The sequence below is a fragment of the Myxine glutinosa genome, chromosome 7, assembly GCF_964187855.1.
Source record: "Myxine glutinosa chromosome 7, kmMyxGlut1.1, whole genome shotgun sequence".
NCBI classification, from domain to species: domain Eukaryota; kingdom Metazoa; phylum Chordata; class Myxini; order Myxiniformes; family Myxinidae; genus Myxine; species Myxine glutinosa.
This window is the reverse complement of record NC_136267.1, coordinates 152,165,413-152,187,846: the sequence shown is the minus strand read 5'-3', so window position 1 is coordinate 152,187,846 and position 22,434 is coordinate 152,165,413. Positions and strand designations below refer to the sequence as shown.

The 22,434-nt window shown below is 42.7% G+C and overlaps 1 protein-coding gene across 5 annotated transcripts in view; it reads left to right on the top strand.

The window, feature by feature from the left end:
• LOC137431746 (growth factor receptor-bound protein 10) overlaps window positions 1–22,434 on the top strand; it is a 683,830-nt gene that overhangs the window by 419,854 nt on the left and 241,542 nt on the right. For all 5 annotated transcript variants that reach the window (XM_068123400.2, XM_068123401.2, XM_078782425.1 and 2 more), the window contains one exon: window positions 20,758–20,908. In XM_068123400.2, coding sequence (XP_067979501.2) covers window positions 20,758–20,908 — 151 coding nt within the window. The remainder of the gene's footprint in view (window positions 1–20,757; window positions 20,909–22,434) is intronic.

Genomic DNA, 22,434 nt, shown 5'->3' with positions numbered 1-22,434 from the left:
CCACCCTCAGGAGAGCCAGGAAATAATATCTCACCATTCTCAAGACCGAACTCTCTTATCTGTCTCCCTCTTCCAAATCCTGGTGGTGTCTGGTCAAATCTGTTTCTGGTGTTTGTTCCCCCTCCATCCCCTCCCTCACCTCAAACGGCTTAACGGCTGACTCCGCACGTGAAAAAGCTGAATGCCTCAACTCTGTGTTTGCCTCTAAATCTTGTGTCCCAAACCCATCCCTCTCTGTACCCACCGTACCCAGTCGTACCCAGCTGCTCCTGGACTCTGTGTCCTTTCCTCCTGACAAGGTGGAAAAGTTTCTGTCAACCCTCGACTCTGATTCTGCAACTGGTCCTGACGGCATCAGCCCACGGGTCCTAAAATCATGTTCTTCTGCTCTTTCACTCCCTCTTTCTGTTCTCTTCACCCTCTCTTTTGCTCAAGGTCATCTGCCATCTGCTTGGAAATCAGCCAACCTCACCGCTTTGCACAAAAAAGGTGCAAAAACAGATCCCAGCAACTACAGACCAATCAGCCTTCTCCCAATTATCAGCAAAGTCATGGAATCCATCATTGCTTCAGATATTAAATCTTTCCTCTTCTCCAATGGCTTGATCCCTGATCATCAATTTGGTTTCAGACCTGGTCACTCTACTCTGGACATGCTGCTTCTGCTTTCTCAACAATGGATGGAGGTCCTCAACGCCAAACAGGAAATTAGAGCTGTCTCCCTTGACATTTCACGTGCCTTCGATACGGTCTGGCACCCTGCTCTGCTCTCCAAACTCTCCTCCTTTGGTATCCATGGAAATCTCCACGCATGGCTGGCGGACTTCCTCTCTGGTCGTAGTCAACGTGTGGCCCTGAATGGGTTTCTCTCATCTCCTCTTCCTGTTCAGGCTGGAGTTCCCCAAGGTAGTGTTCTGGGCCCTGTGCTTTTTCTGGTCTTCATCAATGATCTCTCTGACTCTCTTGAAAATCCTCTCTATCTCTTTGCTGACGACTCTACTCTCTGTCGCTCCATTCCTCATCCCTCAGATCGGCAGTCTGCAGCCTCCTCACTCTCTGCAGACCTGGACAAAATCACAGACTGGTCAAACAAGTGGAACATGTCTTTCAATCCTGACAAATCTCACACTCTTACAATGTCTCTCCGAAAGGACCGACTGGACAACCCTCCCATCTACTTTCTCAACAATCCTCTCCAAGAAGTTCTGTCGCTCAAGCTTTTGGGTCTCACTATCTGCCATGATCTTTCTTGGGAAAACCACATTTCCAAGCTGGCCTCCAAAGCCAGTCGCCGACTGGGCATCCTCCGTCGTGCGAAGTCCTTCCTTGGCACACCTGAGCTCCTCACCACATACAAGGCTTTCATCCGCAGCTCAATGGAATACTGTTCCCCCCTCTGGGCTGGTGCTCCTGCCTCACACCTTGCTCGGCTTCACGCTGTTGAGGCCAAAGCTTTCAGAATCTTTGGAATCTCCTGCGATGTAGTCAACGCCGAGGGCCTTTCACTCACTCACCGCAGGCAGGTTGGTGGTCTTTCTGTCTTCTACCGACTCCTCTCCGGCCTTGCTCCCCCAGCTCTCTCTGTGCTCTGTCCCCCCAATATTCCTTCAGGTCGCACAAGATCTGCCTGCAACCCTCTTATGGTTAAACTGCCAAAGTCTAGGCTCTCTGCTCACCTTCACTCTTTCATTCCCCTTTTCTCCCGCCTCTGGAACAAACTCCCCCACTCCCTTCAATCCCACTCCTCCCTCCAGGTCTTTAAAACAGCTGTTCACCACCATCTCTTATCGTCCCCCATCGAAAACCTTGATCTTTTCTACCCCCGGTAATTCACCCCAGAGTCCTTGCAGTGTTCATATGTTTTAATCCTCTCCCACCTCCCCCCAAGTCCTCCCGATGTCCCTGCTCTCAAATGTTGTGTTTGTGTCCTTCCCCCTCTTCCCCCTCTCTTTTGTGTCCTTCCCCCTCTCTCCCCATCTTGTCTACCGCTCCCCTTGTTTTTTGTGTTTTGTGTGTCGGTTTGTCTTTTTGTGTGATTAATGTTAGCTCTTTCACGAGCCTCGATCTTGTATACAAAAAAAAAAAAAAAAAAAAAAAAAAAATCCCAGTGAGTCACAGAAGTCCTTTGCTGAGGTGCCATGACTGGTGAGAGAGGAACCCACACCCAACCAGGTGGCATGATGACAATTGAAGTCACCACATATGAGGAAGAGAGAGTTGGGATGAGTGGATAGAAGTTGGTCCATGTTGTCAGACAGTGAAATGTAGATGGAGTCATCACTGTTTGGGGGACGGTACAGAACACATCTGAACAAAAGGTGGGAGCGGAGAGGAAGCCGTAGCCAGAGGTACTCCTGGGGGTGAGGAGGAGAGAGGGCAGTGCAAGGAGAGTGAGGAAGAGAGTTTTTGATAAAGATAGCCACCCCACCACCAGGCTGAGGCTCATGTCTATCATACCGGAGGAGGGAGTAACCAGGAAGAGATATTAAGGAATCAGAGACATCTTGAAGGAGGAAAGTCTCTGTTAAGCAGATCAAGTCTGGATTGTCAGAAGCAACCTGTATGGAGAGATCAGTCAGGTTTGAGCGAAGGCCCCGGATGTTTGAGGTCCATACCGTTAATGAAGAGAGAGGGGGAGCATCGGGTACAGGACAGGGGAGGGGAGGAGTAGGGTAAGATGAAGGATGAGAGGGGGAGGTAGGGAGAGCAGTTGTTAGTGTGTCAGCGATTGCAGAAGAGTTCCAAGAAAGGGAAGGATGAGGAGGATGAAAGGTTTGAAGGTGAAGGGATGAGGCACAGAGAGGGGTTGTTTGAGGGGGGGCAGAGGAAAGAAGAAGGTTGGGGGGGGGTGGAGGTATGAGATAGAAGGGAGACGAAGTGGGGAGGAGGCAGCTTTGAGGAGGAGGGGGGAGGAGGGAGAATTGGAGAGGAATGGTATGGGGGGAGATTTGAATGGGAGGGGTTGGGGGGGGAGTTTTGAAGGGGAGGAGTGAGGGGGGAGTTTAGGAGGGGAAGGGAAAGGGGGGAGTTCAGGAGTGGAAGGGCAAGGGGGGAGTTCAGGAGTGGAAGGGTAGGGGGGGAGTTTAAGAGTGGCGGGGCAAGGGGGGAGTTTAGGAGTGTAGGTGCAAGGGGAGGGATTTGGATGGGAGGGGCAAGAGGGGAGTTTAGAAAGTGGATGATTAATGAAAGACGAACATTGAAAACAAATTGGGTTTGTTGTGATTTTCAAGTTAGCAATCCGGTTCAGAATGATGGAGGAGGGATGGAATGAATGTGAATTTAGACCATGTAGTGAGGGAGACGTATAAGATATTGAATTTCTTTTTTTTGAGGTGGAATGAGTTGGAGAGGAAATTGAGAAAAGCCTTTTAAATAGGAAGAAAAACAGCGTGTTCCATGACAGCAATTTCTCAAGAAAGCAAACAATTCCATGACAAACAAGCAAATTATATCAGTGAATTGTTACAAACTAGTTTAACAGGGTATTACAAGGATTTTAAAAATTAATGATATCTTAAATTAAACAAATCTTAAATACACCCTAATAAATCTTAAATAAATCTTAAATTTATACCTTTTATATTGCTCTCCAACCTCACTCATTTCTCAAGAAAGCAAACAATTCCATGACAAACAAGCAAATTATATCAGTGAATTATTACAAACTAGTTTAACAGGGTATTACAAGGATATTAAAAATTAATGATATCTTAAATTAAACAAATCTTAAATACATCCTAATAAAGCTTAAATAAATCTTGAATTGATAACTTTTATATTGCTCTCCAACCTCACTCATTTCTCAAGAAAGCAAACAATTCCATGACAAACAAGCAAATTATATCAGTGAATTATTACAAACTAGTTTAATGAGATATTACAAGGATATTAAAAATTAATGATATCTTAAATTAAACAAATCTTAAATACATCCTAATAAATCTTAAATAAATCTTGAATTGATAACTTTTATATTGCTCGCCCACCTCACTCATTTCTCAAGAAAGCAAACAATTCCATGACAAACAAGCAAATTATATCAGTGAATTATTAGAAACTAGTTTATCAGGATGTCACAGGAATATTAAAAATTAATGATATCTCAAGTTAACTCCAATCAAAGAACTCTTTTTCTTTGTACAAAGCTTCACTCCTAACTTTGTCTTTCATGGCTTCTTTATTTCTGCAGCTTCATTTTTAAAACCTGCACTCCTACATGCATTCCTCTTTTAGAACCGTCCGCAAAACCAAATTTAACTTTATCTCGGCAATAAAACTCACATGAGGGCACACACAGTGCTCTGTCTTGTAAATAACATGAAAAAGGAGCATAAAACTTTGTGATGAGCTTCGATTGTAAACTCGGTAGACATCAAACAAACATGAAATAAACGCCATTGTGTTGGAACAAAGGAAACGTGTCCTCTGTGCCGCTAGCCACAAACCCTCAAAATGCATGAAAGGGAAGTTGACAAGACAAGTGGGATTTTCTCAAGGCAGACGAAGCACCAGTTTCTTCCTCCTTGGAGAGAATGGCTGCTATGGAAATCTAAAAAAAAGTTTTCCTTTTCTTTGAAAGTTCATCATGGTGGAGTTTTCGTGGAACTTTTAGTTAAATAAATAATATGCCGCAGAGTGTGTACGTTATTATAAGTATGGTAGAAAACGGGTTTGCATCTTTAATGTTTGCTGTCTCAACACACTTCATGATGCCGTGCTCTCAGTTTCAAATCTCATATACCATGTCCATTGTCCACGTCTATCCTTGTAATGCGTATACAAGTACAATGGTGTCTTCTTTGTATGATATATGTGTAAGCTTCTTTATAAACCTTGGCTTAGTCCAGGAGATGGGGTTGAGAGGTTGGGAGAGAATTGTGATCATTCTCACTGTTATATCATTTCTTTCCATCTGTTTCCCCCAAAAAATAATTTGTTTCCATCGTCTAAACAATGCATGCTGTTGCATATACAGTATAGCCATGCAAGGAAATACAGGGAACTTTGACACAGGATGAAGCCAATTGCCCCCATCATGCCTGTGCTCTATCAAGACAATATTAAATCTACCACTTCATAGAAAATTTCACAATTGGAGGAGTAATGGAAGGCAATGGAGGGGGATAAGAAGAGGAGGTGGAGGAGAAAATGAGGATGACAGTGGGACAGGCAAAGGCACAGGCAGAGGGAGACCACCTATTTTTAGCTTACTTGGAGCATAGTTTAGGTGAGGTATTAGCATCATGCGGAGTCAGTCAGTCAGTCAGTATGTAAAAACTTGGATTTTATTCTCCAAAACTACACACACGATTTTGATAAAACTGGACCACAACCTTCATTACCCGAGATGTAACAAAGTTTGTGCATGGCATTTTAAAAATCGGGTTATAAGGGGGATTATGAAGGGTCAAAAGTGGGTCCAGGTTTAACCCCCAAAATAGGTATTTGCTTTCTTCTCTGAAACTACACATGATTTGATGAAACTTGACCACAACCTTCATTACCCGTGATGCTAAAAGTAAGTCTATTTTCACCAAATTTTGTAGAACTTCTGCAGGCTAAGGCAGTAAGGCCTCCTGATGCCTTGCAAATCCCATCAAAAATTGCATATAAAGTCAGTCAATTTAAAGGTCAAAGGTTATTACAATTCTGGGATTGCTACTTTTGACTTCTCAAAATGTTTTTTTCAGTTTTTTTTTTGATATACAAGATCGAGGCTCGTGTAAGAGCTAAAAGTATTCGAGGAGGAGTATCGAGGAGTATTCACCCGATTTACATGAAACCTGGTAGGAATCATCTCTGCATGGTGCTTTCACAAGTTTGTTCAAATCATCGGTCAATTTATACATTTTGTGGGTCGTTACCCCTATTTTTCTTTTCTTGTATACTCGTATTTTCATATTTGTATTTGTGCATCACAGCCTACAATTGCAAAGCAGAACAAAGTCGAGGTACCTTAAACTTCCCAGCATTCCATTGGCAGGATGAACGAATATGCTGTATAATGTTCCTGCAAAAAATAATTCCAAATTTCCCTTTCACAATAATGTGTATTCAGTCGGGCCTGATTATATTGACTTGTATTCAGTACGTTGTAAAGACTAATTCCTTCCTTTTTTTTTCTTTTTTTTGTATACAAGACCGAGGCTCGAGTAAGAGCTAACATTGATCACAAAAAGACAAACTGACACATAAAACTTAAAACATATGATAAAGGGAGCGGGAGACAAGATGGAGAGCAGGGACATCGGGAGATCTGTGGGAGGGAGAGGGCTTGGGGGGAGGACGCATGGGAAGGGGGTGGGGGGTGGGAGAGGTAAAAAAAACACATGGACACTGCTTGGACTTACAGGAAAGAAGTCGTTATTTCCAAAAAGTGGAACTGGGGTGAATTAATGGGGGTAGAAAAGATCAAGGTTTTGGATGGGGGAAGACAATAGATGGTGGTGAACAGCTGTTTTAAAGACTTGGAGGGAGGAGTGGGATTGAAGAGAGTGAGGGAGTTTGTTTTGATAAATATTCTGGATCTGTTTACACTTGTGGAGTTCCTCGAAATAGCATGCTTTACCTTAAGATCCACGAGAATGAGATGAGTATAGTCTTACAATGTTCAGAAATTAATTTAACCCACCTTTATATCGCTCTCAAAATGTTGATAATTAATGGCTCTAGACTTAGAAGTTGGAGCTGTGATAGTTCCTCACAGTAGGAGTTTTGAAACTGTGGTCAAGTTTCATCGAAATCGTATATGAAATCGTGTGAAATTGTGTAGTTTCTGAGAAGTTCCGAGTGTTTACATACAGCCTGATTGACATACTGTGTGACTGCAAGACATCATGCGATGCTTACTGTACCTCCCCTGAACTACGTTCCAAACGTAGATAGAAATCGATTTTCCCATAGGCATGATGTTATAGATTGAAGAAGCATTCCTGGGAGGACATTTCCAATCCACCCTAACTCTAACCTAAGTAAAGAGAGTAAGGGCTAAATTTCTGAAAGGTGTTTAAGAGTTAGAATTGTGGAGAATCGATAATCGTGCGATGATCACCTGTTCAAAATTAATCGCCAATTGCCAAAGACTATTTATCTAATGCATGATCAAAACCTAATCACAAGTGTTTAAATAACAAAGAAACTTTTACATGTCATGAGGACATGTTTAAGAGTGCGTTTGAGGCCATGAAGTAAGCATTAGGCAAAAATGGTATCTTAAACTGCAGTTGTACTCTCATATACTTCCTGGCACTTTAAATTAGCTTTTAGGCTATGAGCCAGACCCCCCAAATTGACCGGTCGGTAGCTACCATACAGATGGAGTAAGGCTCATTGTGATTTTTAGCAAGATATATGTCCCTAGATATGAAAAAAAAGTGATAGCAGTGTATAACTCTCGGCCATCTCTGTGTTATCATCCGAAATATTATTATACGCCTGCTTCGCTTCGCCAAAAAATGTGATATTTGCTAAAATTGGAATAAATATGTTTTTAAGGACCACAGAGTGCCGAGATCGAGATCGACATCGTATTTGTTCGAGAGATCATGATAAACTTAGAGTGTGGAGCAAGTTTGCATGCATTGTGAAATATAATGTAGCTGATGTTACAAACCTACTTTAGGATACTAGTGTTACGTGGTCCCCTCGGTGAATACCTGGTCTCAGTGACCCCCGGACCGTGAGAGGAACTTCGCCAGAAAGCTGTATTATATATGCGCTTTCGCCACGCAATCCATATGAATTTCACCCAAGAGACAACTGACGTTCAAGGATATATTTCAATGGTAATGATACCATACAATTTCAATGACACAACCACGGAGATTTTCCCCGAGCAATCAACAATTCACAACCATCAACAATATTTCAATGACACAACCACGGAGATTTTCCCCGAGCAATCAACAATACACTACCATCAACAATTCCCCAGCCACAATCAATTCCCTATGAGTAAGATGGCCATCTTATATACGTGTGTCCCGGTGAGTACTCACGACACCCTTTTGGTCTCGGTCCCGCACAATGTCTCTGGGTCCCTCCTGACCAAGATGATGGTCGGCGTCGCCGCACTCGGGCGGTTGAACGAACCCCGGGTGGACGTGTTTCCACCGGGCAGGTATCGTACCCGGCACCCCGGCTACAGCCCCTCGCGGCCACGCGACGCGGGGACGGGAAAGCAAGCCAAAAGCCCCACGCCGCTTGCCAGGCGTGTTAGGCCCCAACGGGCGACCCGTACGCATCTTTTTAGACGGTGTTGGGAACGGTACCAGACGCGGGGTCGATGCACGGCCCCACGTCAACTTGACGTCTCCACCGGGCAGGTACACGTCCCGGTGATTCCTCTCGCCAGGCGGGCTTCGGAACGCCGCTTTTCCACACGGCTCAATCAATCCCACCTTTCGTCGGTGCGGGGCGAGGAAGAAGAATACTCGTCCTTTTTTCCTCGTGTCTTTTTCTCTTCCGTTTCCGGTCACTTCCGTTTCCGGCCACTTGTTCAGAAGGGCTCCTGACCCTCCAATCACAACAACCCTTAATATACTACACACGGATAAGCAAAGACCTGAATGGTAATCCACATACATTCACATAAATATGTAACACTAGCTAATACCAAAAATTACACTGAGATACCAAAAGTAGTAGACGAATAAACCTAAAACGTTCAAAAGCTATGTTTCGTTCCAAAATATCAAAATTAGGGGGTATGGTTGAACATATTTTGAACTTTGCCAAAATATGTGCCCCAAACAACCACCATATTACAAAGTAATGATATATTCCAATGCAGTGGTTCCTTGCGAAGATTTTGAGGGGTCAAATTTTACTCTGGGAGTTTTCATTTTTGAAATATTGACAAAAATGTACAATGTTAATTCTGAACTCGAAGCGATTTCGACCACTTTTTCACTAAATTTAACATATTTTTTGTCATTATATCAATATTTTGATAAATAACCCCCACAAATGTTCTATATTTCTATTACTATATTAGTTGGCATCCAGTATGCAAATTATTGGCACTCTGTGGTCCTTAAAAACATATTTATTCCAATTTTAGCAAATATCACATTTTTTGGCGAAGCGAAGCAGGCGTATAATAATATTTCGGGTGATAACACAGAGATGGCCGAGAGTTATACACTGCTATCACTTTTTTTCATATCTAGGGACATATATCTTGCTAAAAATCACAATGAGCCTTACTCCATCTGTATGGTACCGACCAACCCCCTTGGCTCATAGCCTATAATAATATTTCGGGTGATAACACAGAGATGGCCGAGAGTTATACACTGCTATCACTTTTTTTTCATATCTAGGGACATATATCTTGCTAAAAATCACAATGAGCCTTACTCCATCTGTATGGTACCGACCAACCCCCTTGGCTCATAGCCTATTTAGAATCACTATCAGTTACGCTATTGCGGTTTATTTACTGCATTAAGGATTGCCAGTGACTGAAGTGATTACAGTTCTAACTAGATGGTATTCATAGAATACTTACCCTGCGCTGTCTTGAGAAGGACGTTGTGCAAGCCAACTTTCGTTTTTTAAGGGTTTTTTTGTTGATCCAATATGGCTGCCAGACCAGTAACTGATGGTCACTTTTATCAAACGATATTTCCCATGGGTAGTTGATCAATTAGTTAAATATTTGCATTGATCAGTTAAGCATTTTAAGAGGAGAATATTTTTAATACTGATCAGATCTGATCAAGCGTTGTACTTGTCGAATTATGACGTCATAATGGAGGCACCTATGACATCATTAACAGATCTTATTCCCCATGGGGTGTACTTGACAATGAGCCTTGCTTCAAAATTTTTCCATTAAGCAGTTTGGGAGATATAGAGGTGTAAAGTTTTTCCAAGATGGCGTCCGTACCACGTGACCTATGACGTCATAATTATCAGCAAAAAAAATCTACAGGCAGAGGCGCTCCTACGGTAAAAATTTCATGTCAATCGGACCAACGGTTGCTGAGAAAATGAATTTTTTAAATGCAGACATGTCACACGTACGTACGGCCACACACACGGCACACGGCACACGTATGGCACACAGCACACGGCACACGTACAACACACATATGGCACATGGCACACATACGGCACATGTACGCACCCGATTGCTTAACCCCACTTTTCACTTCGCGAGTGCAGGGCAACGAAACTGGCATTCAGTAAAGAGCATACCTCCGCCTGGTTAGCCATATCACTCAATGGTGAAGAATTGCTTAAAAAATTATACGAGCTGAGTCCGGATCCGGATCTTCACCAAAATTGAATCGATTCATCCTTGTCACACACAAACTCTCCAACAAGTTTCGTCCAAATCCGTCCATAACTTTTTGAGATATCTTGCTATGTATCTTTTTTCTTTGTGATTGCCGTTTTTGTGTTTGGTGTATTTCATCTGTGCTGTCCACCCGGAGATGTCCGTAGACACCCGGATAACAAATTAACGCTTTTTGGCAGTCAGAACTGCTGCTAAGATCAATTCCGCAGCTTAAATGTTTTAATCTGGATCAAGTTAAGAGTCTCCAGCCATCATAACCTGTCATTCCCATTGCATATCATGCTCTTTGCTAACTCCCCCTCTCCTCCTCACCTTTTCTACCCCCCCCAAACCTCCCCCCACCCCATCTGTCTCTCTCTGTCCCCTCTTGGCTCTTCCCTCCTAATAAAGTGCCGCGCACTCCTTCCACACACCTCTTGCTCCCAACCTTCTCCTCACTCCCCATCCCTTCCAGAATTTATAGCGTAGCAACGTGTGGTAAGGCGTCACTCTCTCCCTACCCCCCTCCCCCCACTTCATCGCTCCACCCTCCTTCCCTGCTCTCTCTCCTCCCTGCTCGTCCCCCTCCTCGCTCCCCCACCCCTCCTCGCTTCCTACCCTTCTCTCTCCCCCTCTCCTCCTCCACCCTCCCTTTTTCTCTCCTCCCTCCTTTCTCTCTCTCCCCCCCTCCCCTTCCCCTCCCCTCCCCCTCCCTCCTCTCCTCCCCCCATCTGTTCATATTCTCAGCCGTAAGCGACTCATTGTTACCCGGCAACGCCGGGTAATTTTGCTAGTTATCCATAAATTATATATGCAAACCTCTTAACTGGTGATGAGCAGGGCAGAGACAATGTGTTCGCATGGCAGGAAACACTTGTTGCTAACAGGTCGTGCGGCAATTGCTGCAGTTAGACGTTGTCTGTACCTTGCTTCCTTGTCAAATTAGGGGGGCGATGTGTGTATATATATACATATATATATATATATATATATTATAATAGCCGTAGATGATTCTCTGTCTGTCTGTCTGTCTGTCTGTCTGTTGGGCGTCTGTCCGGGGTGTGGCTTACTCGGTTTGGAGAGTAGCTCCACCCATAGCTCCACCCATTCTGGGAGTGGCTTCATATAATTATAAACAAAAAATATCCACCATTTTATTAACTCGCATAGCTTTGAGGCCTGTTTTGTAGGCCCGTGGTGTCTTGCTCTCTCTCCCAGTTTTATTTCAAATCAAATTCGATATATCCTTTCATCTTTCACAGTCGCTAACATAGTTTGACTCGGTTGAAAAAAAACGGGAAGAAAATCCGATGAAAGTTGCCATTTATAGAACGAAATGAATTCTCAAAGGCCTGTAACTTCAAGGCCATTGAGTCTCTCTCACGCCTTTATCTCCAATCTAACTCACCATATGATTTCATTTTTATCGATGGTTTTGGACTCGGTGTCAGCAATAATTGAGAAATTCCACACATGCGGGAAAATGCAGAGATATATTTTTAAAAATCGCGTCATGGTGTATCATACACCGCCCAACATGACACCGACGGCAACGTGTCGATATATATTAAAAATTCGCTTTTGCTTTTCCGTTAAGATATATTACTTTTTCGTTTGATGACAGTCGTCACAAAAACGTCAACAATGATGCCGACATATATTTCTTCGTTTTTATTTCATTCAACATTATTAGCCGGAAGTAAAATATGTTTCAGGAAATTACCGAGATATTTCTTCGTTTTTTAAAATTAGTTATGTGCGCATTCACTTTAAATAGGTTTATTTGAAATCTTTAATTTTCCACAATATAATTTACTTGCCATTTATCATTTTATGATTACGAGACAAATTCCTCTTGAGGATCGTGACAATTCATGCGCTGCGTGGAAACTTCTATTTCCAAAATGAATGAGACGATCGATGAAGAACGCAGACTTGAACAGGATGTAGCAAGAAAGCGAATGAGACGGGCGAACGAGTCCATCGACGAACGTCAATGCAAACTTGCGGGGTCACCCGTGGGAATCCCACGGGCATGGACGTGTGTGACATTTTGACATATTGAGTTAGATGCTGCACATTCATTTTTACAAAATGGTTACTGGCAAGTCGTCAGATCCAGAAATGGTGTAATGAACACAATTTATTTACGCGCAAGCACGAAAGCAAGATGGGCCGATTTCCGATTCCGACGGGCGAGACGGGCCGATTTGGAGCAAGAAAAAGAACGAGACGGGAGAAAAACGAGAGAAACGAGACGGGGAAAGCCGATTGGAGAGGTGAGTGAGGAGCGATTGGAGAGGCGAGTGAGGAGCGATTGGAGAGGAGAGTGAGGAGCGATTGGAGGGGAGTGTGAGGCGCGATTGGAGAGGAGTGTGAGGCGCGATTGGAGAGGAGTGTGAGGCGCGATTGGAGAGGAGTGTGAGGCGCGATTGGAGAGGAGTGTGAGGCGCGATTGGAGGGGCGAGTGAGGAGCGATTGGAGAGGCGAGTGAGGAGCGATTGGAGAGGCGAGTGAGGCGCGATTGGAGAGGCGAGTGAGGAGCGATTGGAGAGGAGAGTGAGGAGCGATTGGAGGGGAGTGTGAGGCGTGATTGGAGAGGAGTGTGAGGCGCGCTTGGAGAGGAGTGTGAGGCGCGATTGGAGAGGAGTGTGAGGCGCGATTGGAGAGGAGTGTGAGGCGCGATTGGAGAGGAGTGTGAGGCGCGATTGGAGAGGAGTGTGAGGTGCGATTGGAGAGGAGTGTGAGGCGCAATTGGAGAGGAGTGTGAGGCACGATTGGAGAGGGGTGTGAGGTGCGATTGGAGAGGAGTGTGAGGCGCGATTGGAGAGGCGAGTGAGGAGCGATTGGAGAGGAGAGTGAGGAGCGATTGGAGGGGAGTGTGAGGCGCGATTGGAGAGGAGTGTGAGGCGCGCTTGGAGAGGAGTGTGAGGCGCGCTTGGAGAGGAGTGTGAGGCGCGATTGGAGAGGAGTGTGAGGCGCGATTGGAGAGGAGTGTGAGGCGCGATTGGAGAGGCATGTGAGGGATTGGAGAGGAGAGGAGTGTGAGGGATTGGAGAGGTGAGGGATTGGAGAGGAGAGGAATTTGAGGGATTGGATAGGAGAGGAGTGCTAGGTGGAGAGAGGAGAGTGTCAGGTGGAGAGAGGAGAGTGTCAGGTGGAGAGAGGAGAGTGTCAGGTGGAGAGGAGTGAGGGGTCACATATTATGTGAAATAAATAAATTGTGTTCATTACACCATTTCTGGATCTGACGACTTGCCAGTAACCATTTTGTAAAAATGAATGTGCAGCATCTAACTCAATATGTCGAAATGTCACACACATCCATGCCCGTGGGATTCCCACGGGTGACCCCGCTAGTATATATATATATATATATATATATATATATATATATATATGGGTTTATTCTGACTATTAATGGGATTTTCATGAGATTTGTGGCATGTCTGATCATTTCCTACAAAATTCTTTTCAACTCTGCTGAATGCATAATTGGCACACATGTCCTTTGGATGGAGTGCAGGCAGGCCCAATTGCAGATTGGGCATCAAAACCTCTGAGCAAGAAGTGGAGATACTTTACTTTCTTTTGTGTTGTTTTTGCTTGAGTTTTTTGTTGAATGCTTGTTCCAAATTCTGTATCCCTTGCCCCACATTTCCTATGATTTGGAGTGATAGCTTCCCAGATGTTCACATCAATAGTGCAGCGCTTTAATGTAGCCTTTTAAAGAGGCCTGTGAATGCTTGTACTAACCCACAATTATTCTTTTTCCCCAAATGGAGCTGACAATACACCTTCTTAGGCAGTCAGACATCAGGCATTTGTACCACATGACCAGACCAACATAGATGAGTTTTTGGACAGCATCACCTCAATACTGAGTACCTTACTACATATAAGAGTCTGTGCTTGGTACACTGTCCTTCCCATTGATGATGACAATCTGTCAAAGGTTGTGCTGATATAATTGCTTTAAAGTTCCTTGAGCTGGTGAATGGACGGATAGTATGCAGGACTCGAAACCCATAGAGTACAAACGGAGGATTGGCGCTTTCGAAGACAATTTTTTTGTTTGGACATTGAGGCCTCTTTCATCCCAGGCAAGTGTCTGTCGGGAAGCGAATGATGTGCTCTGCACCTTGGGAATGTGGCGAGGATCTTATCTTCCACAATTCTCGATCTAGACATTTTGAATATTTCCTTGCAACAACTGTACAGTATTCTCAATTCCACAATAAAAGGGCTAATTTGATTGACAATGCAAGAAAACAGCAGAATGAATGAGTTGAGACTCAGGATAGTTTGAAGAATGTCTGATTTAGTATTTCTTGAACTAAAATAACCAAATTATATAAATGGTCGAACATCAAAAGTTACACAAAGATGCATGCTAGAGATGAACTTTTATTTTGTTTAGCATCTTCGGGATTCTTCAGCAGTGACATGTGAAACACACAAGAAGAACTGCTAAACGAGTTTGAGAGGAGAAATAAATAAATGGTATGGTGTCTTGGTCATGTATTTGCCAACAACTGCCAAGAGGGCCTGGCTGGAATACAAGCAAATGTCCAAATGCAAGACATCTCTGCTGGACAAACTAAAAGCTATCAAGATAGCTCCGTTGGTAATGTTTTTGCCATGAGTCCGAGTTGAGTCATTAATAACAAACTGCCATTCTCATGTACTGGCAGCAAGAAACATCTCACAGCACACCATCCATCAGATGGCGATGTAAGGCCAGATGCTCATTCTGCATTTACATTGTTGATGTTAAAGATCCCACAGTATACAGTGACCTGCAAAAGTATTCACCCCCAACCAATAATGCCACAATTAGATGTATAACAAATTATGTCGAATAAATTTTTCCAAAATGAACTTTTGAATTCATAACTGAAGAGATCAAACACTGTTGCAGTTAAAGCAGTTTCCATGTCAGGAATACCTGCAAAAACATGTACAAAACAAAATTCACTGATTACAAAAGTATTCAGACCTTTAGTTCAGCACTTCGTCGAAGCACCTTTTGCAGCAATGACTGCTGTGAGTCTTTTTGGGTAGCTCTTTACCAGCTTTACACATGAGATGGTGAAATCTTTGCTCATTCCTTACGTGAAAATTGCTCTAGTTCTGCCAAGGTTGATGGGGATCGTCAATGGACTGCAACCTTCAAGTCTCGCCATAAATGTTCAATTGGGTTCAAGTCAGGACTTTGACTGGGCCGCTCAAGAACATTAATTTTTATCTTATGCTTTCTTCTTATCCAGCATGGCTTTAGCTTTGGGCTTCGGATCAATGTCCTACTGAAATGTAAGGAAATCTCCTACCCAGTTTCAGATTCATGCAGACTCAACAGGTTTTCATCAAAGATTCTCCAGTACTTTGCACCATCGATTGTCCCTTATATCCGAAAAATCTCGCCAGTCCCTGCTGATGAAAAGCAGCCCCATAACATGATGCTGTCGCCACCATGATCGACAGTAGCTATAGTGTTGACTGGGTGATGTGCAAGTGTTAGGCTTGCACGAGATGTAACACTTTGAATTTAGACCAAAAGGTTCAATTTTGGAAAATCTCTATGCATGGCTCATGGACTTCCTCTCCTGTCATGCGCAACGTGTGGCTCTAAATGGAATTCTCTTATCTCCTCTTCCTGTCCAGGCTGGAGTTTCTCAACGCAGTGTTCTGGACCCTGTGCTTTTTCTAATCTTCATCAGAGATCTCTCTGACTCTCTGTAAAATCTTCTTTATCTTTTTGGTGATGACTCCACACTCTGCCGCTCCATCTCTCATCCCACAGATCAACAGGCAGCAGCCTCCTCACTCTCTACAGATGTGGATAAAATTAGAAATTCGTCAAACTCGTGGAACTTGTCTTTCAATCCTGACAAATGTCACACTCTCACTATGTCTCTCTGAAAAGACTGTCCGGAAAACTCGACCATTTACTTTCTCAACAATGCTCTTGAGGAAGTTCTGTCACTCAAGGTTTTGGGTCTCACTATCTGCCATAATCTTTCCTGGGAAAACCACATTTCCAAGCTGGCCTCCAAAGCCAGTTGCCGACTGGGCATCCTCCGTCACGCGAAGTCCTTCCTTGGCACACCTGAGCTTCTCACCACATACAAAGCTTTTATCCATAGCTTGATGGAATACTGCTCTCTCCTCTGGGCTGGTGCACCTGTCTCACACATAGCTTGCCTTCACGCTGTAGAAACCAAGGCTTTTAGGAACTTTGTTATCTCCCATGATGAAGCTGATTCTGAGGGCCTTTTGCTCTCTCACTGCAGGCAGGTTAGCGGTCTTTCTATCTTCTACCGACTCCTCTCCGGCCTTGCACCCCCTGCTCTGTGCTCTGTCCCCCAAATATTCCTGCAGGACGCACAAGGTCTGCCAGTAACCCTCTTCTGGTGAAACTTACAAAATAAAGACTCTCTGCTCACCTTCACTCTTTCATTCCTCTTTTTTCCTGCCTCTAGAACAAACTCCCTCACTCTCTTCAATCCCACTCCTCCCTCCAGGTCTTTAAAACAGCTGTTCACCACCATCTCATATCTTCCCCTATCCAAAACGATGATCTTTTCTACCCCCGTTAATCCACCCTAAACCTACCTCCTTCAATTTTCAATTTTCCCTATTTTATTTCCTAAAATCCCCTGTAGTGTTCATCTTGTTTATCCTGTGTACCCTGCCGAGCCCTCTCTCTTCCACAAATCTCCTGGTGTTCCTGTTCCCCACTGTTGTTGTGCTTCCCTCTCTCTCAAACTCTTGTCTCCTGATCCCTTTTTATATGTTCTATTTGTTCGGCTGTTCGCTCTTATATGAGCCTCGACCAAGTGTACAAAAAAAAATTCTCGTTTTACTACAAAAGTTTTCTCCACATCCCTGCAGTATCATTAAGATGCCTTTTCACAAACTCCATGTGAGCTTTTTTGACGAGTCCTTTCCAGTAATGGCTTCTTTCTTGTCACCTGTCCATAGAGGCCAGCTTTGTGAAGGGAATGGGATATTTTTGATTAATGAACACGGACCCCCATCTCAGACATAGAGCCTTGCAGATCTTTCAAAGTCATTGATGGATATACAGCGATATCCTGAACCAGTTTCCTGCTTGCCCATTTCCGAGTTTAGAATGGGCAACCTGGTCTGGGTAGATTCTGGATGGCAGGACATGTCTTCCACTTCTTACTGGTGGATTTAACCATACTCAATAATGAATTACCCTTTAGAAGCCATTAGAATTACTATTTATAACCCTTTGGAATTACACTTTTGAATTGCCATTTATAATTATACTTCAGGATTACCCATTAGAATTACACTTTAGAATTACCCTTTAGAATTACCCTTTAGAATTACCCTTTAGAATTACCCTTTAGGATTACACTTCAGAATTTCCCTTTAGAATGACTCTTTAGAATTACCCTTTCATATTACCCTTTAGGATTACACTTTAGAATTACCCTTTAGGATCACCCTTTGTAACGCTTTATAATTACCATTTAGAATTACCCTTTAGGACATTTTGGAATTACCCTTTAGAATTACCCTTTACGATTACCCTTTAGAATTACCCTTTAGGATCACCCTTTGTAACGCTTTATAATTACCATTTAGAATTACCCTTTAGGACATTTTGGGATTACCCTTTAAGATTACACTTTAGAATTACCCTTTAGAATTAAACTTTAGAATTACCCTTTAGAATTACCCTTTTGAATTACCCTTTAGAATTACCCTTTAGGATTACACTTTAGAATTACCATTTAGAACAAGCATTTTGAGTATTGCGCTGCAACACGCCCCCTACCAGCAGTCTTTTGTCCGGAAAACTGTTGGGGAAATTACCAAGGGTTATTCACCCACAGATTCTGAATCATTCCCAATCGCTAATTACCTCAGGACGGGCTCACCTGTGATTCGCACTCGGGACTTCGATTTATACACCTTGCAGACAGGTCAGCAGAAGCATGAGAAAATACGTTGTTGATAAAGAACCTTTCGAGTCGCTAAATATCAGTAATTTATTATATTTTCCGGTTCACTCTCAATGATCGATGTGTATATATATGTTGCACCGCTTGGCTCTGCCCCTCCCGAAAGCGTGCGCTGTGTCGCGCTGTTGACGTTCGCGAGACGAGGCTGAGGGCGCGCGGTGCGGCTTGAGGAGAACTAGAATAAACAAGAGATATCCATTTTAAAAATATTTTCGTTTAATTAACGATATCTGCCAAACCACGCGCCCTATCGCAAATTCCAAAAAGACATTTTAGTGGATTGACATGCTGAACAGATCTGTGAAGTTTCCCCTCAATTGGATCAAAAATGAGGGAGGAGCTCGGTTTTAAAGGTTCATGCTTAAAAACGTCATAACTCTGAAACCATGTGACGCATGACATCATGCTTCCTGACTTTTTTGTTCGTCATGGGTATGCGACTCTGCCTGCAAAGTTTCGCCTCGAACTGTTCAGCTGTTGCAGAGAAAAAGGGGTTTTCACGAAAAACAATATGGCGGCCGAACCACGTGACATGTGACGTCATAATTACCATTAAAATATTCTACAGACCGAGTCCCTCATATGGTGAAAATTTGATCTCAATCGGTCCTATTATTGCAGAGAAAATCTTTTTTAAAGGAAATTAAAACTTAAAATGGCATCGAGTTAAGGATCATCAGAATTATCAGAATTCCCAATGTTCAAAGTGCCATAACTTTGTCAAAAATGATCGAAACGTCGTGAAGTTCGAACTTGATCTGTAACTTATCATGAGGAAACCATGTACCAAGTTTGAAATCATTAGCATTAAGCGTTTAGAAAAAAAAGTCCGGAAAACTGTTCTTTGCGTGACGGACGGACTGACGGACTGACGGACGGCGTGCAAACCTGTAGTCCCCTCCGGTGTACACCGGTAGGGGACTAATAACCCTTTGTTACGCTTTATAATATTACCATTTAGAATAACCCTTTGTTATGCTTTATAATATTACCATTTAGAATTACCCTTTATTACACCGTATAATTACCTTTTATTACTACGTAGAATTACCCTTTAAACCCATTTAGAATTACCCTTTAGGATTACACTTTAGAATTACCATTTAGAATAACCCTTTGTTACGCTTTTATAATTACCATTTAGAATTACCCTTTATTACTCCGTATAATTACCTTTTATTACTACATAGAATTACCCTTTAAACCCATTTAGAATTACCCTTTAAACCCATTTAGAATTACCCTTTAAAATCCTTTAGAATTACCCTTTAGAACCCACTAGGATGACCCTTTATAATTAAACACGGTGGATTCGACAGGTTCTTCTTCTTCATTCCCGATGGACGGACGGACATTGCGAAATGTTGAAGCAGCTTCACTGCTTAAAAGAAAATGAAACTAGTAGCAGTTGAAACCAAATTATTTTCTTTTGCATCATCAGCTATTTATATTTGGCTCAGGAAAGGCAATTCGTCTCACTGTTTCTGTGATCCAATGATAATGATGCCAGGCACAAAACACAAATAAGTAAAAAAACAAATAAGGCACAGAACTAGCACTCATTCTGCAAATTAATAGACCCCAGGTTGGGTTACATTGACGGTATGAACCATTTGGTACTTCTTTGGGTATAAATGTGCTTTGCGGTTCCTTGGCATCAGCATGCGCACCTCTGTGGAGTTGCAACGCTTACGTGTCCTCCTCTTGAACCTTTGTCCCGTTATGCCTGCAGAGTGCATTATCGTGCAAATGGCTGCTGCTTATCTCGGCAGCACATCCGGATGTTGCTATGCAACATCTTGCATCCTGATGACGTATTTTTTTGTGAGACCACGACGTTACGTGTGGCATGAATAGATCTGACGTGACACACTCTTAATTTTGCAGTCTGGTTTTGCAAGAGAGGATGTGAACATCTTCCGCACTTTGTTGCTGAGGAGTTGTAAAGTAGTTGTGTGCAGTTTTTGCGCTGTCTGTCCATGTATTGTATGAGTACATGCTTCTTTTGCATTGTGTAGGTCCTCATGTACCAAGTGCAAATACTGTTGTTTTAATTTATACATATTGCACAATTGTAAATTCCATTTGAAGCTAAGAATTTGTCATGCTCTCCTTGCAGCTGCATTTGGGTATGCACATAAACTATCTAGTTGCTGTACATATCTAACATCTAAAAAATTTCAATATTGCGCAATATCTTGTTTCGAGAATAGAGTGGTTTAGTCATATAATCATGATTTTACTTTTTTCCCACTGGTTCAGTGGAACATAAGGAATAATGATACATCAGGAACTTGGAGGCAGGAGGAGGTCACTTGGCCCATCAAGTCTGTGCAGTGCCTGTTGTTTTATTTGTTTGCTCATTTGCTTTTTGGGGGGTGTTTTTAAAATCTTTTTTTGCATTTGTTTTGATGACTACACACAGGAATGGGTGGACTATATATCTGTGCTTTTCCTGGCCTGGCCCTTCAGGATGCCACTGGCTGGACGTGGAGGGGATGACGACATGCAGGCAGCATCTCTGCCCTCGATTCCAAACCCATTCCCCGAGCTTTGCACACCCTCCTGCTCACCGGACCTGGTCGGCATGTCTTTTCCATCGCACGAGCTCGTTGAGAGTCATGTGAGTGCCTTTGTCTGTGCACCTCACCACCAACATTACTCATCACTTCTCCCTCCTGTATTCACCACTCTGTTCCGTCCACATTGCATTGGCTGGGGTACTTTTTTTTCCACACATGATGAATCTGCTTGAGGTTGGCATAACTGCATAGTTTAAAACCAGTGCACTCGATTTTACTCTCTGAATAATGAGACCAACAGCTCACACCACTGTGATAGTGTATGACACAATGCTGAACCATAAGCAATTATTCATACCACTTCAGGTGGTGAGATTCGATGGAAAAGAAATCGCTATGCTGTAAAAGCTGCAATGTCTTTGCAATGACTGTCGTTAATGCCCCTTTATGAAAAAATGAGGTGCTTTAATTTTGAAGAGGTATTATAATCATTTCGTCGGTTTCCCATTGTCCATTTAATTTTTTTGTAACTGCCAATCTAAATAATATGTGACCACTTTAACCACAAATCAATACTCATATGGAACCTTGATTATTATTAATGCCAGGTACTCACTGAGCACGCAGGTAATCCTGTTGATGCAATGAACATTTTAAATGCACTTTGACCTCCCTTTCAATCCTTTCATCCACATTAAACTGATGTGAGTTAACCGATTAAAGCAATTATAACAATAATGATAAATAATAAACAGAGTGAGGTGTGAATCGTGATACTAATTAATTACCCAACTACGATGATTTTTTTTTTCTTGAGACTAAAACGTAATCCTATTTATCCTTCCAAGTTTTAACACGATTGGTTTTTACATGGACAGTAAAATTGTATCAGAGATGAAAGAACAAGAAAGAGCAATCAGAGATGGCAGACCCTTTCCAGGGCGTGTTTGTGTGGTGTATTTTGTGTGGTATTTTTGGAGTTTCATTATTTTGTACAACCCCACTTTCATCAGACACGTGTGACACATGATGTCCTCTTTATAAAACCTAAATCAGTATTGTATTTTAAATTTTTTATTTTATTGAGGTTGTCCTCGCGGTCTTTTGAGTCCCCAGGGTCTTTGCATGCTCGGAGTCTTTTGGGTCATCAGGGTCCTGTGGCTCTTTTGGGTCCTCTAGGTATTTTGGGTCATTGGGGTGTTTTGAGTCCTCGGGGTCTTTGGAGTCTTCAGGATATTTTGGGTCTTTTTGGGTCCTCGGTGTATTTTTGGTCTTCTGAGTCCTTGGGGTCCTCTGGTTCTTCATGGTATTTAAGGATATTTAGGGTATGTTGGGGTCTTGGAGGTCTTAAGGGTCTTCAGGGGCCTTAAAGGTTCTTTAAAGGTCCAATGGGTCTCAGCAGTCCAAAGTGTCGAAAGGTACATTCCGATAGTACATAATTAATAGATGTATGTAAGTAATAGACAGGATTCCATGGACTTCAAACAGTACATAATTAATAGAAATATTGAAAACTCAAATGGCTGGAGAAGATAATATAGATAATATAATATAGTTTCTTCTTCTTCAAACAATAACAACTTCTGGCTGCCAGACCGTAACACCAATCATATTGAAATGTTAAACA